At 38.9% G+C, this 14,174-nt stretch overlaps 6 protein-coding genes across 6 annotated transcripts; 2 read left to right on the forward strand and 4 right to left on the reverse strand. All coding sequences in view use genetic code 12, as the record gives it.

Annotated features, from left to right (window-relative positions):
* Positions 1 to 361: 361 nt before the first annotated feature.
* On the reverse strand, positions 362 to 2,773 carry SEC1 (Sec1p; the record flags this gene model as incomplete). Its single annotated transcript, XM_049326606.1, has 1 exon — positions 362 to 2,773. One exon carries the CDS (start codon positions 2,771 to 2,773, stop codon positions 362 to 364), a length of 2,412 nt encoding a protein of 803 aa, XP_049182284.1.
* Positions 2,774 to 5,553: 2,780 nt separating this feature from the next.
* On the forward strand, positions 5,554 to 6,843 carry KGF56_000672 (uncharacterized protein; the record flags this gene model as incomplete). The annotated part of the gene is made up of 1 exon (XM_049326607.1): positions 5,554 to 6,843. The coding sequence occupies one exon, from the start codon at positions 5,554 to 5,556 to the stop codon at positions 6,841 to 6,843; it is 1,290 nt and encodes a 429-aa protein (XP_049182285.1).
* Positions 6,844 to 6,999: 156 nt separating this feature from the next.
* Positions 7,000 to 9,147, reverse strand: YPS7 (putative aspartic endopeptidase; the record flags this gene model as incomplete). Its single annotated transcript, XM_049326608.1, has 3 exons — positions 7,000 to 8,527; positions 8,597 to 9,023; positions 9,105 to 9,147. The coding sequence occupies 3 exons, from the start codon at positions 9,145 to 9,147 to the stop codon at positions 7,000 to 7,002; spliced, it is 1,998 nt and encodes a 665-aa protein (XP_049182286.1).
* A 1,551-nt stretch (positions 9,148 to 10,698) lies between these two features.
* Positions 10,699 to 11,319, reverse strand: KGF56_000674 (uncharacterized protein; the record flags this gene model as incomplete). The annotated part of the gene is made up of 1 exon (XM_049326609.1): positions 10,699 to 11,319. One exon carries the CDS (start codon positions 11,317 to 11,319, stop codon positions 10,699 to 10,701), a length of 621 nt encoding a protein of 206 aa, XP_049182287.1.
* A 948-nt stretch (positions 11,320 to 12,267) lies between these two features.
* KGF56_000675 (uncharacterized protein) lies at positions 12,268 to 12,819 on the reverse strand (the record flags this gene model as incomplete). Its single annotated transcript, XM_049326610.1, has 1 exon — positions 12,268 to 12,819. One exon carries the CDS (start codon positions 12,817 to 12,819, stop codon positions 12,268 to 12,270), a length of 552 nt encoding a protein of 183 aa, XP_049182288.1.
* Positions 12,820 to 13,293: 474 nt separating this feature from the next.
* Positions 13,294 to 13,825, forward strand: KGF56_000676 (U6 snRNA complex subunit; the record flags this gene model as incomplete). The annotated part of the gene is made up of 2 exons (XM_049326611.1): positions 13,294 to 13,296; positions 13,394 to 13,825. 2 exons carry the CDS (start codon positions 13,294 to 13,296, stop codon positions 13,823 to 13,825), a joined length of 435 nt encoding a protein of 144 aa, XP_049182289.1.
* Between the last annotated feature and the right edge of the window lie 349 nt (positions 13,826 to 14,174).

Genomic DNA, 14,174 nt, shown 5'->3' on the forward strand with positions numbered 1-14,174 from the left:
TAGTGGAGCAACACTCAGTAGCTTGTTATAACACTATTTCGCTCTGGTCGATGGTATCGGTCAGTGTTCTCCACTATCTCGCTCTGGTTGATAGTGACGATAGTGTCGGTAGCAGCTAGTGTGCTCTACTATCGAGCATAGTGAGATAGTGTTGATAGTGTTGATAGTGTCGATGGCAGCTAGTGTGCCCCCCTATCTCGCTTCGCTCGATAGTGTCGATATAGTGTCGAGAGCAAAGAATAAAGATATATCAAGTTGAATACAGAATCTAATAGTGTCATTGACAGCTAGTATGCAACACTATCTCGCTTCGCTCGATAGTGTTGCTTGATAGTGTTGCTCGATAGTGTTGCTCATTGATCTACTTAAACAATTTTTTCAATTTGGACCTTTTAGAGCCATTCTTCAAAGCCTTTTCAGTTTCACCATTACCACCACCATCACTAGTAATCTTTGTGCCTCGTTTTTGATAATGTAAATGTGTAGTTGATGGTGCAGCAACATTCCCGTGAGCCAGCTTGTACATTTCTTGTTGCTGTTCAACCTGCTGTTGAAATGAGCTAGTCTCTCCAAATCGCGGCTCGGCCGTCGTCGTCGTTGTCATTGTGCTAGAAGAATTGTAGTTGATTTGTTGTTCTTGACTCGGAAAAGGACGTGTTATAGGTTTTGGGATCCCGCCATCATTATACAAGTACATGGGAATTTCATCTGATTGTTGTGATTCCTTAACAATGGCAAGATCCAAATGTTCAAGGGTTTTGTTATCTCCCAAGTTTTGAAGTCCAATCAAGAAATCCCGAGGCTTAAGAATCGATTCGGAACCAATATAAAATTCCTTATTTAATGAATTGGATAGTTCGTAAATTGAGCGAATCTCACTATATGTGATACCACCGGCAACAAAACAATATATCCTCTGTTTATGCTGACTGGGGAAGGTGCTGCCACCCCCAGCTCCATATCTTCTTGATTGCGCAATCGATGTTGACGAATTTGCCCAATTTGCTTTTATCCTTGGGTTACGCAAGGTTCCTGAAGAACTAAGACTGTCCCTTGTTACCGTCCCAGAAGCATTAGCACCAGTTAATGATGAGGATGATGATGTTTTCTTACCCGTTGATATTGATGTGCCTAGCTCATCGTCTAATGGCTTATCTCTAAAATACGGAAACCAGTCACGATCTAGGGAGTACCTGGCTACATTTTGCATTATAGTCTTGATCCCAGGTGTGAACCTCGACGTGTTGTATGTGCCTTCATTATTTATAGTGTGGAACATCTGTTTCATGTATGGTTTTGCCTTTAAATCCTTTTTGAAAATTTCAAATCCCAATTTATCAACATTATTGAAACATCTCTCACATAATCCAGGTATATGCTTGTCTTCAACTCCAACAAATTTAATCATCTTTTCAAAATCGGAACGGATTAATCCTCCTCGATAAAAGGCATAAATGAGTATTAGTCTAAGCTTATCGTTGATATGTAAGTCGTCACGTGCAAGTAAAATGATCAAATCGTCATGAAGGTGCTTGTTTCTTTCACCTTCAAAACTGATACCTTCGGCACAGCAAGTTTGTTCAAAATCGGCGGCAAATTCAGCTAATTTCCTAGAAGCATTTATATCAAGACACTTGTCAATTAATGTCTTGTGCAAAGTTAATTGCTTTCTCTCCTCATCGAATCCTTTCAAATGGGCCACTATATACATCAAATCAGATGATGTAGAAGCCTTGGATCTATCAATCATTAAGGGGTTATTCTTGATCAACTCGGTAATTTTATTCACAATCAACTCCGAACTTTCAATAATATGAGAATGTCTTAGATTAACCCAATCCTCATCATTTTCATTGTCTAGTTTCACCACCGCATCAATGAATTCCCCACGCTCATTTTCACTTTGGTACTCAAAAACATTCCTTTTCTCCAAGGATTCAACAATATCCATTGCCATTGCTTGATACGTGAATTCATGTAATATTGGTGCATAAAGGTCAATTGTTCGATCAGTTATTAACAAAATCGATCTTGTTTTAGCCGAAACCTCTGGAGTCGGATAGTTATCATTGATCCGACAATAATCATCCATTTGTTGTTGGAACTCGTCTGCTATCAATTCAGGCAAGGTCTTTGCTTCATATTCCCCTTGTAACGGCAGATAAAACCTAATGAACGGGTACTCTTCCATTGATACCACCAAATTCAACAAGCTTTGAGCAACCTTTTTAACTTGTGGAATGACAAATTGTTGGGCATTCTTATTGTAGTAAATCGGCATTGAATTGGGTGTTTTGTCATCGGTTAAAAACACTCTAGTTTCCACGGCATTATATGCAAAGGTCATCTCGTTGAAGTTTGCCCCATCATTGAAAAACCGAATAACCAGGGGGTTTTTTAAAAATTTCTCTTGGTAAAATTCACTAGCCTGCGGGTTAATTTGCTGGTCTTGATAAGCAAATAGGGCAATACCATTCTTGTACCTTTTCGTTTGTACATCGGCCATAATGCACTTGAGATTGTATATTGTCTTTTCACATAGGTACATTGCAGTCATATACGTGTTTTTCCTTCGCTCCGAATCAATCAACTCGACAGAAGCAACTATTCGTAATAATTGGTCCTTTGTGAATGTTTTGTACAATATCGATTCGACATTTTTATCGATAACCAAATTGTAAATCTCCTTGGGCTGCTGTAGACCTTTTATCCTGGCGTGTAAGTAATTGTGTTGGATATTCAAAAGCGAGTCTGGATCCTTGTTCTTGGACATTATGCTGGCGGACACTATCGAGTGGAGCACCACTGACTCTTCTAAATGGGACTATACTAGCAGGCGGGAAATAACGGGCTCTGGATATAGCGGGCTCTGGAAATAGCGGGCTCAACAGGTAGCAGGATCGACAGGTAGCAGGCTCGACAGGTAGCAGGCTCGGGAAATAGCAGGCTCAGCAACTTAGTCCCTAACGACTATCGTTTTAGCAATTTAGTTTCAGCGACTGGTTTCAGCAACTGGTTTCAGCAACCTGGTTTCAGCGACTAGTTTCAGCAACCTGATTTTGGTAGCTAGCAGTTTTACAACCCAGGTAAAGATCTACCTTATAAGATCTTAACACCAACTTCGTTTCAAGTTGTTTAATTTGAAATTCGGTAGTTGGTTAATGATTTTTCTTTCCTTACTTTTTTTTTTCAACTCGAAATTTTTCCTTAAGCGCCGACCAAACTTTACCCGTCGACGAATCGCTCGACACTATTGAGCGGAATGAGATAAGAGCAGCTTTGACTAGTAACACTGACTAGTGACACTATCAAGCAGACCGAGATAGGAGCAGCTTTGACTAGTAACACTGACTAGTGATACTATAGGGCTTTAAGAGGAGATAAACTGGTTATAAAACTGGTTATAAAACTGGTTATAAAACTGGTGTGATTAGTTTTATGGCAGCTAGTGTCGGTTCAACAAGGACACAGCCATTTACAGCTTACACGGTTTTACAATATCTCTATAGTAAACCTAGTACTTCCACATCTACAACTCAACCTCTCTTGTAATGAGTTTGTTTAGACAGTTGCACTGTACTTTGATAAGTACACTGCCGTTTAGAGCTTACACGGCCCTTCTATAGGTACACTGCCGTTTACAGTTTACAGTCCTTCTAGGTACACTGCCGTTTACAGTTTACAGTCCTTCTAGGTACACTGCCGTTTACAGTTTACAGTCCTTCTAGGTACACTGCCGTTTACAGTTTACAGTTCTTCTATAGGTACACTGCCGTTTACAGTTTACAGGATAGACAGCTACAAATGGGATTTCTTAAAGCGAATCTACAATATATAAATGGATAAAAGGTCAAGTGGGTGTGGGTGAGACAAGTGGATGGAAGTGAGACAAGAGAGCTTTGTAGGTGAGACAAATAAACTATTTAGACGATACAAATGAGCTACGTGCTCCACTATCGAGCAGAGCGAGATAGTGTCACTAGTCAATGCTGCTCCACTATTGAGCGGAGCGAGATAGTGTCGAGGTTTGAGAGTAATCAGTGTGCTCCACTAGTGAGTGCTGCTCCACTATCTCGCTCTGCTCGATAGTGTCGCTCGATAGTGTCGCTCGATAGTGTCGCTCGATAGTGCCGCTCGATAGTGCCGCTCGATAGTGCCGCTCGTTACATTAACAAAAGATGCCAGAATGACGAAAAAAAAGAACACAATGCATTCAATTATCATCAAAGTTGGATATACATTAAAAAGAGACATCAGCTAGACTTGAATGTTGGCCTTCTCTTCAAGTAGTAGCGAAATCAAAGGTAAATACTGGTGGATTTCTCTAAATGCTCTATTGAATGTGGCTAAATGCTCTATTGAATGTGGGTAAATGCTCTATTGAATGTGGCTAAATGCTCTTTTATGCTCTATTTGCAAAACTACTACAAGGCCAACCCTTTATTGCAAGAATAGAACAACGCCAACCCTTTATTGAAAGACCAGTTTTATAACCAGTTTATCTACTCTTAAGACCCTATAGTGTCGATATAGTCAGCACACTTGCTGTCACCGACACTAGGGAGAGAAGCGAGATAGTGTCACGAGTCAGTGCTGATCCACTATCGAGCAGAGCAAGATAATGTCAATTGTCAGTGCTGATTCACTATCGAGCAGAGCAAGATAATGTCAATTGTCAGTGCTGATCCACTATCGAGCAGAGCAAGATAATGTCAATTGTCAGTGCTGATTCACTATCGAGCAGAGCAAGATAATGTCAATTGTCAGTGCTGATCCACTATCTCGTTCTCGATAGTGTTGCTATTAAGTGCTGCTCCACTATCTCGTTCTCGATAGTGTTGCTATTAAGTGCTGCTCAACTATCTCGTTCTCGATAGTGTCGAATCTACAGTAAGATCAATAGAACCTATAATAAATACTTGAGATCGTATAGAATCAATCAGCTAATATTGGCTCTCGTGGTTGTAACAAGGTACAAAGTGTTGCGACACTAGTCAGTGTTACTACTCAATGCTGCTCCACTAGTTAGTGTCGCTCGATAGTGTCAAGGCTTGAGAGTAGTCAATACTGCTCCACTAGTGAGTGTTGCTCCACTATCTGGCTCTGCTCGATAGTGTCGAGGTTTGAGAGTAGTCAGTGTGCTCCACTATCTCGCTTCGCTCAATAGGGCCGCACGATAGGATTGATCTATCTACTATCGACTAGACTCGTTTCACTCGTCTAGTCTCTCTCCACTATCTCGCTTCGCTCGATAGTGTCGCTCGATAGTGTCGCGCGACATTCAATCGAAAAAATCAAACCTCAAAATTCAACCAGGAAGAAAGATTGAAAAAGTTTAATAGAAGTTGGGTGAAAAGTTGATGAGGTGTCGGTTTGAGAGCTTGAATAAAAGAGGTTTTGCTATAATTGAGAGTAATTTGAACTCCCGTGTGCCCAATTTAACTTTTTCAAGGGCGGAAAAACGTCCATAGTTACCCAGAGGTCCTGACGGTAGGTGCAAGCTAAAAAAAAAGCGGGTTTACAAGTAAAGAATCGTTACACACGTGACTCCTCATGCCGATAGAAACAAGGAAAAGGTCATTATCGATGACTTTATTACACGATACACATTATGAGGAGGCCCGGGAAGGTGGTGCTATTGCAGATACCAAGAGGAAAGTCAGTTACGAGCGACTGACTTTGGAAGCAACAGTTTATATACTTGGATGGTACCTATTTTCACTATCGATATCGATATATAACAAGTGGATGTTTGGCTCACTGGGGCTAGATTTCAAATTTCCCATCATTATAACCTCATTCCATCAATTATGTTTGTTTTTTCTTAGTGGGTCGATATTGTTTTTCCAGCCTAGTTTGCGTCCCGTGGGGATCAATAATCGGCATTATCAAGAAATGAATCTTTGGAGATTCATACAACAAGGAATATCGATGGACTTGAAAATGTATTTGAAAAATATTCTACCGTGTTCGATAGCATCGGCAGGCGATATCGGTATAAGTAATGTACTGATAAGTTTGATATCATTGAGCTTATATACAATGCTAAAGACAAGTTCATTGATGTTTGTGTTGATATTTGGCCTAGTTTTCAAATTGGAAAAATTCAACTGGAGATTGATTGTGATTGTTGTTGTTATGGTGGGCAGTGTAATAATGATGACCGAAAAGTATGAGGCAGGTGGTAATGACGACAGCTCATCAAATACAACGAATGAGGATAGTAAGGTGGGGATCTTCTTGGTCATTTTGGCTTCCATGTTGAGCGGGTTGAGATGGTCATGTACCCAGATTTTGTTAAAGACAAACCAATACACTTCGAATTCCATATCGACCATTTTTTACGTATCACCAGCTATGGGAATAATACTTTTCTTATTGGGAATCTTGATTGAAGGTATGTCGAATTTCACACAGTCTCCAATCTGGGATCATTTTGGCACATTTAAAACCATTATATTATTGATTATACCGGGTGTGTTGGCTTTCATGATGACACTATGCGAGTTTAAACTTCTTGGTGTAGCTCAAATCATGACCCTTAGTATTGCAGGTATTTTCAAAGAATTGCTCACAATTCTACTAAGCTCGATTATCTTTGGTGATAGACTTAGTTGGATCAATTGGCTTGGGCTTTTTGTTACATTTTGTGACATACTATGGTATAACTATTATCGATATACCCAAAACGATGGGAACGACGCAAAAGGAACCAAGGAGGATGGGTATAGGCCTATTAATCAACATACTGGTGACGAAAGTAAACACGATGGCTCTTATAAGTTGACCGACTTGGAAATTAATGAAGAAAGTAGTAGTTCTAGCAGTAGCAGAAATTCATAGACCATTGAAAAATATGAGAAAGAATACATATATATATATAGATATGCCTAGTATCACAGTTTTGGTGTTATTCACTTTGTCATAATCGTTTATTTTGTAAAAGATTTCATCTAATATTAAAAATCTATCTATTCATTAATTGAATTATTCATTTTTTCATAAAATTAAAGCAACTCCTAAAATGATGGCTATTAATATACCATAATTAAACAATACCCAAAATTTACTTTTATATCCAACTGTAGAACTTATAAATGCTTTATTTGAAGAGCCTGAATTAGGATTTGCAAATGTAGAAGTTCTCATTTGCATTTCGGTATCAGCTGATTGTTCACCTGAATATCCTGTTACGTAAATTGAACCTGAACGAATAACAGCCCCGCTTAGTCTAGCAGGAATATCCAAAACCACTGTTTCATAGGATACATTTTGATCTATTTTCGAATATGATAATACGCCGTTTTTGTGGATATAGCTTGCTGATGTTGCAAATGGGATTGTGCCTGATTCAATATAGGCTATCGAGCTGGAATTGGAATTGGAATTGGAATTGGTGTTGGTGTTGGTGTTGGTGTTGGTGCTGGTGCTGGTGCTGGTGCTAGTGCTAGATGATGAGAGAAACTGTAATGCTGATTGATTAAATGCTTGTAATCTCTTCTCATCATTGTCATTAAACAAAGTAGATCGATTTACATTGAGGTAGCTATTGGTTTGCGCTATTGCTACTTTTGAGCCTTCATTATCCACCACGAGGTAAATGTGTTTTAAAAATGGTAGTCCCAATGCATTGAACCCCGAGGCACTATTCGGTAAAAGAGTGAGATAACATGCTTCTGCGCCACTTTCAAAATGAAGCAAATTATCTCGAAATACTGCCTCAATGAGGAAATCTCGTATAGGAACTTTTATTGACAAGTTTGATCCAATTTGAAATACAATCGTTGCATTACTGGCTGAAAGTGTATCGCATTCGACTAGCCAACGTCCTGCTTCGGCACTATAATATGCATTTGTTTGTATGGCGAGGTTAACAATAACACTTAAAGGTAAATATGAGTAAATGATTCTACTATCAAGCAAGACCGGTAATGCTTCATCATCTGATTTCATAGAAAGACTTTCTCCAAGGTCTAATCGTTCAACTCTAATATCATCTAGATTTATAACTGGAAGTGTAAGACGAGCCAAATCCTGTTCTATATATGGGTACTCGGGATATTTCGTGCCACTATGAGGCAACATTTCAAATTCGTATAAATCTCCAATCAAATACTTTGTATTGACAACTCCAGGAAGCAATTGAGCAAAGTAATCATCGTAATCATCGGTATCATTAAAGGTATTAAACCATAATGAATACCCTGGAGATCGTATAATGCCTTGTTCAACTAAAGTAGGTAAGAAGCCAGAGCCTTGGGGCCTAATTGCAAGTCCCAATCCACCAACATACATATTTGTAACATTTGCATCAAGAAACGTTATATTTGACATTTGCAAGTTCATGCCATTTGTGATATTGAAATTCATATTGTCAGTAACAAACTCTCCTCTAGCTTGTATTGGATTCATGTATGGAATAATGTAATCTTGTCCGTTTCTCACTGAAACACCGGAATTAGACGATGGAGTTGGCATCGACTCCAATGCTGTACTTGTGTAAACACCTCTTCTGGCACAGTTTGTACTAAGTGATTCAAGTAAACTCGACGAGACAGTAGAATATTGTGATTTTTGGCTACTTATCAGTTCATACATCTCGGAGCAGGCGACAAAGGACTCTTGATTCATTACCCAAATTTCAGGTTGCACCAAATCCAAACGAAGACCAACTTCTTTTTGGTCACCAAACTGAAACTGAGCATTATAGTACGAATCATCAGATCCTATAGTAAATACCAACTTGAACATTTTTTGATCTTGCTCATTTTCAGTAGTCTTTGATGATGCGACTGACAATGATGACACTCTTGTTGTTCTTGTTGTAATAGGAGTCGCTGTTGACGACACAGTAGACAGCTCTTTTGCACGAGTTGTCTGTGTTGCTCCTACAAGTGTCACCCGGCTCACCTCACTCAACGTCTTTTCATTCCCTAGCAGCAGTGTTGTTCCTGTTCTTGTTGTTGATATTGCGCTATCGTCATCTCCATCCGCAGCAAGTACTCCTGGTACCAAACATTGTACTATGAATAGTAGCTGACTTAGTATATAACATACCTTTACCAATAACACCTTCTGCCCGCAGTGAGCTAGCATCATCCTACTGTTACTTCCACCTCTCTTGTCTTTTTCTTCCCATCTATTCATTAAATTGAAAAATCTCTGGTGTATTCTTCGTCAAAGAAAAGAAAAAAAAATAAAACAACAGAAAAAAAAAAAATTAATTTGAAACTCAATTGAGATTCGAACAGGGAAGGTAGTAAACTGGCAATTGACACCTTGGAAAGTAGTTGGTGGCTGAAAACCAAAAGTGTTGAAATAATTGTTGTTGTTTTTATATTTCAACACTATCGACACTATCGAGCAGAGCGAGATAGTGGAGCAACACTTAAAGACACTACAACACTACGACACTATCGAGCAGAGCGAGATAGTGGAGCAACACTTAAAGACACTACAACACTACGACACTATCGAGCAGAGCGAGATAGTGGAGCAACACTTAAAGACACTACAACACTATCGAGCAGTTGTAGTCAGTCATGATCTGTCTTGATCCAGCTTTTCTTGTCATCTCAGAAAGATTCTCTTGTCTTTACAATTTCTCTTGTCTTTGCAATTTCTCTTGTCTTTAGTGTCGCTTATCTCGATATTTTCCCAGCTTATCTTCATATCACCTGATTCGAGCTCCTGTAACTTATGTGTGCCTGTGTGTCCATGTATTTTGGAGTAAAAAAATACTGTCATTAATACTGGGCATTTCCACTAACTAACACTATCAAGCGGAGCGAGATAGTGGAACATACTAACTAACACTATCGAGCGGAGCGAGATAGTGGAACATACTAAATAACACTATCGAGCGGAGCGAGATAGTGGAACATACTAACTAACACTATCGAGCGGAGCGAGATAGTGGAACATACTAAATAACACTATCGAGCGGAGCGAGATAGTGGAACATACTAACTAACACTATCGAGCGGAGCGAGATAGTGGAACATACTAACTAACACTATTGAGCGGAGCGAGATAGTGGAACATATTAACTAGCTGCTACTGACGAGTCAATGCTCCATTATCGAGAGGAGCGAGTTAGTGTCACTACTTACTCCTAGCAGAGCTGAAATCTATTCTATTTTCTCTAATCTGTTTACTTTCTACTTTGATCTACTCTCTTTGTTTTACCCAATCTCCTATTTTTTTCAACTAGACCTGTCTCGGCTTGTTTCAACACTATCGAGCAGGGCGAGATAGTGGAGCAACACTCGGTAACTTGTACAACACTATCGAGTAGAGCGAGATAGTGGAGCAACACTCGGTAACTTGTACAACACTATCGAGCAGGGCGAGATAGTGGAGCAACACTCGGTAACTTGTACAACACTATCGAGTAGAGCGAGATAGTGGAGCAACACTCGGTAACTTGTACAACACTATCGAGCAGGGCGAGATAGTGGAGCAACACTCGGTAACTTGTACAACACTATCGATTAGAGCGAGATAGTGGAGCAACACTCAGTAACTTGTTACAACACTATCGAGTAGAGCTAGATAGTGGAGCAACACTCAGTAACTTGTTACAACACTATCTCGCTCTGCTCGATAGTGTCGCCCAATAGTGGAGCAACACTCAGTAGCTTGTACAACACTATCTCGCTCTGCTCGATAGTGTTCATAGTGGAGCCCTCGACTCCTCTAGTCTCTGTTACTCTTTACCAATTGTAAATCAACCACAACGTGATTTAGTCCATTGTTACTAAACCGTTTACTAATCTTGTCAATATTCATAAATGAATCCTTAACATCATTGAAATTATTCATTGAATATGTTAAATATATCACAACCTTGACATTCAAATGTTTCCCGCTTCTTCTATAAGGGTTATCTTGAAATAGTAACTTAATAACCTCATGATATTTCTCTAATTGGTTAACCATTTGAGTAAAATTGCAAATTGTCAAGTTTACTCGATAATTGTGGAACTGGGAAATATGGTGTTGGAATTGTGACAGTAGTTTGGTAAATTGACACATATTTACACCCTGAGCTATGGGCGCTTCTTCAAAACAGACACATTCCTCATTGTAGGCATACCTACTAGTGCCATCGTCAGCATATCCACTAGTGCCATCGTCAGCATATCCACTAGTACCATCGTCTAGCTGTAATGAGAATTGACTCTGTGCAAACAAGTACTGTTGGATTGTTGGCGCAAAATCTCTTACTAGTCGTAAATCTTTTAAAATACGAGTTGGTAAGTACTCATATATTTGTAGTAGAATCTCATCTGGTAGGTTTAGTATAGTTGTAGGCATTACTCCAGTTGAGAGCCAGCTATCTGATAAGATCATAAAGATAACCGATTCTCGGTTTTCACCTTTTTTTTTCATCTGTTGATAAAGCGTATGGGTGCAAAATAAGAAAACCCAGTAGAATAAACGGCAAAAGCTGTGGGTAGGGATATGGGTAGGGATATGGGTAGGGATATGGGTAGGGATATGGGCAGGACAGGACTATGGCTCATTTTGTTGAGATAAAGGGCCATACATTCTTTTGACAAAGGCTCCATTATACTTGGTGGAACTAATCTCATGAGATTTACACACAGAGTTTGATTGGCTCACTTTCCTTGGAGGACTCTATTAAAGTTGTACAAATGTGCCATTAGGAAAATAGAAACTGAAACAGATTAGGTAAAATTGCTATACTATCGAGCAAAACGAGATAGTGGAGCACATTGACCAGCGGCATCTTAAACATAACTATATTTGTAGTTGTTTGTTTGACCCCCTTAATTTTGAACAAAATTAAGGGGTTTTCCTTAGGTAGCGTATTATCTCAATAGATGTAATCAACTAGAAACTACAAATACAACAATCAAATTTGTTAATTGTGAATATCTGATTGATGGTCCCTATCTGTGATTTTTCTAGAGAGGCTTGTAGATTTCTCTCGACAATTTTGTTGATGAGAGTACTTTAATTTTGTTGATGAGGGTACTTTAATTTTGTTGATGAGAGTACTTTAATTTTGTTGGTTCTGTTTTCTGAAAATTTCAGCTCAAATTTGAGCCAAATTGTACAATCATGGATGGAGAGAAAGAGGCGCTCCTAGTATCAAGTATCTACTATCTCGTTCCTCGATAGTAGATACACTCTGCTCTCTTACTAACTACTATCGAGTATCTACTCTCCTACCATCTCGAGTATCTACTCTCCTACCATCTACTATCGAGTATCTACCATCTCGTTTTTCTAATCTATCTAACAAGTATACAAATATGAATAATACCTTATTTTATTCATCCCACCATTAACAAGAACTTCAAGATTAATCTTTTTAAATAATGTCTTTATCCCAGGACAGCCGTAGGGCCCAAAATCAAAAGAGTTTGTCTTAAACACAAGATCCACATCTATATCACCTCTCTCCTTATTAGCACCAAAAATCCTATTGATTATGTCTCGATACTGCAAAAATACCGATTCAACATTTTTCATGCCCCGACAATTTATAACCATATTATACTTATGAAACCGTGATGCATTTGCTTTATACCACGGGTCCCAATTATCTGCATCATTCACCACCAAGCAAGACTCAGGATCCGGTCTATATTCACTATATGTCTCTAGCTCCAGCGCAATCTTATCGTCACCATCGATTTGAAGATATAGCTTGCTATTCAAAAATATAAAACTTTGAGCAGTGGGTGCAAAACGAGCTATTTGACACAATTCTTTTAAATGTGATACTGGTAAATAAGTATATATATGTATCAACAACTCATCGGGCACATTTTCTAACCTTTTCATCGAGTTCTTGCCAGAAACTCAATACCCCAAGTCCCCTTAGTTAAAAAAAAGAAAAAAAAATAGGAATGGCAAATATATATCTTTACTCGTTTCAGAAATTTTACATGTGTATCTACCCGCAACCAAAATCTGGTTTTTGGTTGCTACTGAGCAACGTAAGCTAATCTATACTTCAAATACAAGTCTCTTCTATCAATCCACAAGGATTTTCCTCCCAATAATGAAATAAAACTACATGGATAAAACAAGAATGAAATCGCAACCTCTTGTGGCACCATTCTCATCTCGGGCCCAATGTCATTTTTCAATGTCTCATTTTCTCTCTCTCTCTCCAACTTTTGACATTTGCGACACCTCACCAGCGAAGAGATGAAAAAATGTTCGACATAGTTAGCATAGTAAGAGAAGGGGCTTTCTTTTTGTTAGTTTAAACCAACAGTTCGCGCCATTTGCAAGTCGTAGGACCTCTTTAAAATGGTATGTCTCATGATACCTTTTTGTGGTATTCTTCTTCTTCTTTTTTTTTTTTGTTGAGGGAGAAAAAGCCTCTCCAATACTAACGAGTTGACTTTAGCTCCCGTTATATTTGTTGACAGCGGCTAAGAACAAAGCAGTGCTAATAGAGTTGAAAACGGGGGAGACGTATAATGGGAATTTGACCAACTGTGATTCTTGGATGAACTTGACCTTGCATGATGTAGTGCAGACCAATTCATCGGGGGACAAATTTGAGAAGATTTCCGAGATATATATTAGAGGAATGCATATTAAGTATTTACGAATTCCCGATCAGATAATGGACCAAGTGAAAGAACAACAGTATATGCAACAACAGCAGTATCAGCACCAGCAAGGGTATCTGCATGGGGACAGAAATAGGGGCAATTACGGATTTAGGAAAAACGACGGATCTGCTGGTAAAAGTGGTGGTGGAAAAGATAATAGGGATAGAGATGGTAGGCACAGAGATGATCGAAGAGGCGGCAGAAATCGTCGAGGAAACTAAACTTTTTGCACTATGATTGTTTTCTGGAAAATTTCTTTAATGTGAAAAAAAAAATGGATGCTATCAAACCCCCCCTTCCCCCCGTGTGTAGTGTTTAAAGGGAGAGTCTATTCCATATACAAGATTTCCTCTTTATCTCTTTTCCTCCACTTCCAAGCCTCTTGGACTCGCTTTCTTGTCTTTATTTGCATTGGTATAAATGCTGCGAAAAATCACCCTTTATTAAAGCGATCTTTGTGTACCGGATAAATATTTGTCCATTCTTTTCGCAGCCAATGTTGCATTTCAAATTCTCCTTGACTCATTACATAAAAACTACAGTCAAGGAACAAGTACGGGACTACAGTCA

The sequence above is a fragment of the Candida oxycetoniae genome, assembly GCF_023343755.2.
Source record: "Candida oxycetoniae strain CBS 10844 chromosome Unknown scaffold6, whole genome shotgun sequence".
Lineage (NCBI taxonomy): Eukaryota > Fungi > Ascomycota > Pichiomycetes > Serinales > Debaryomycetaceae > Lodderomyces > Lodderomyces oxycetoniae.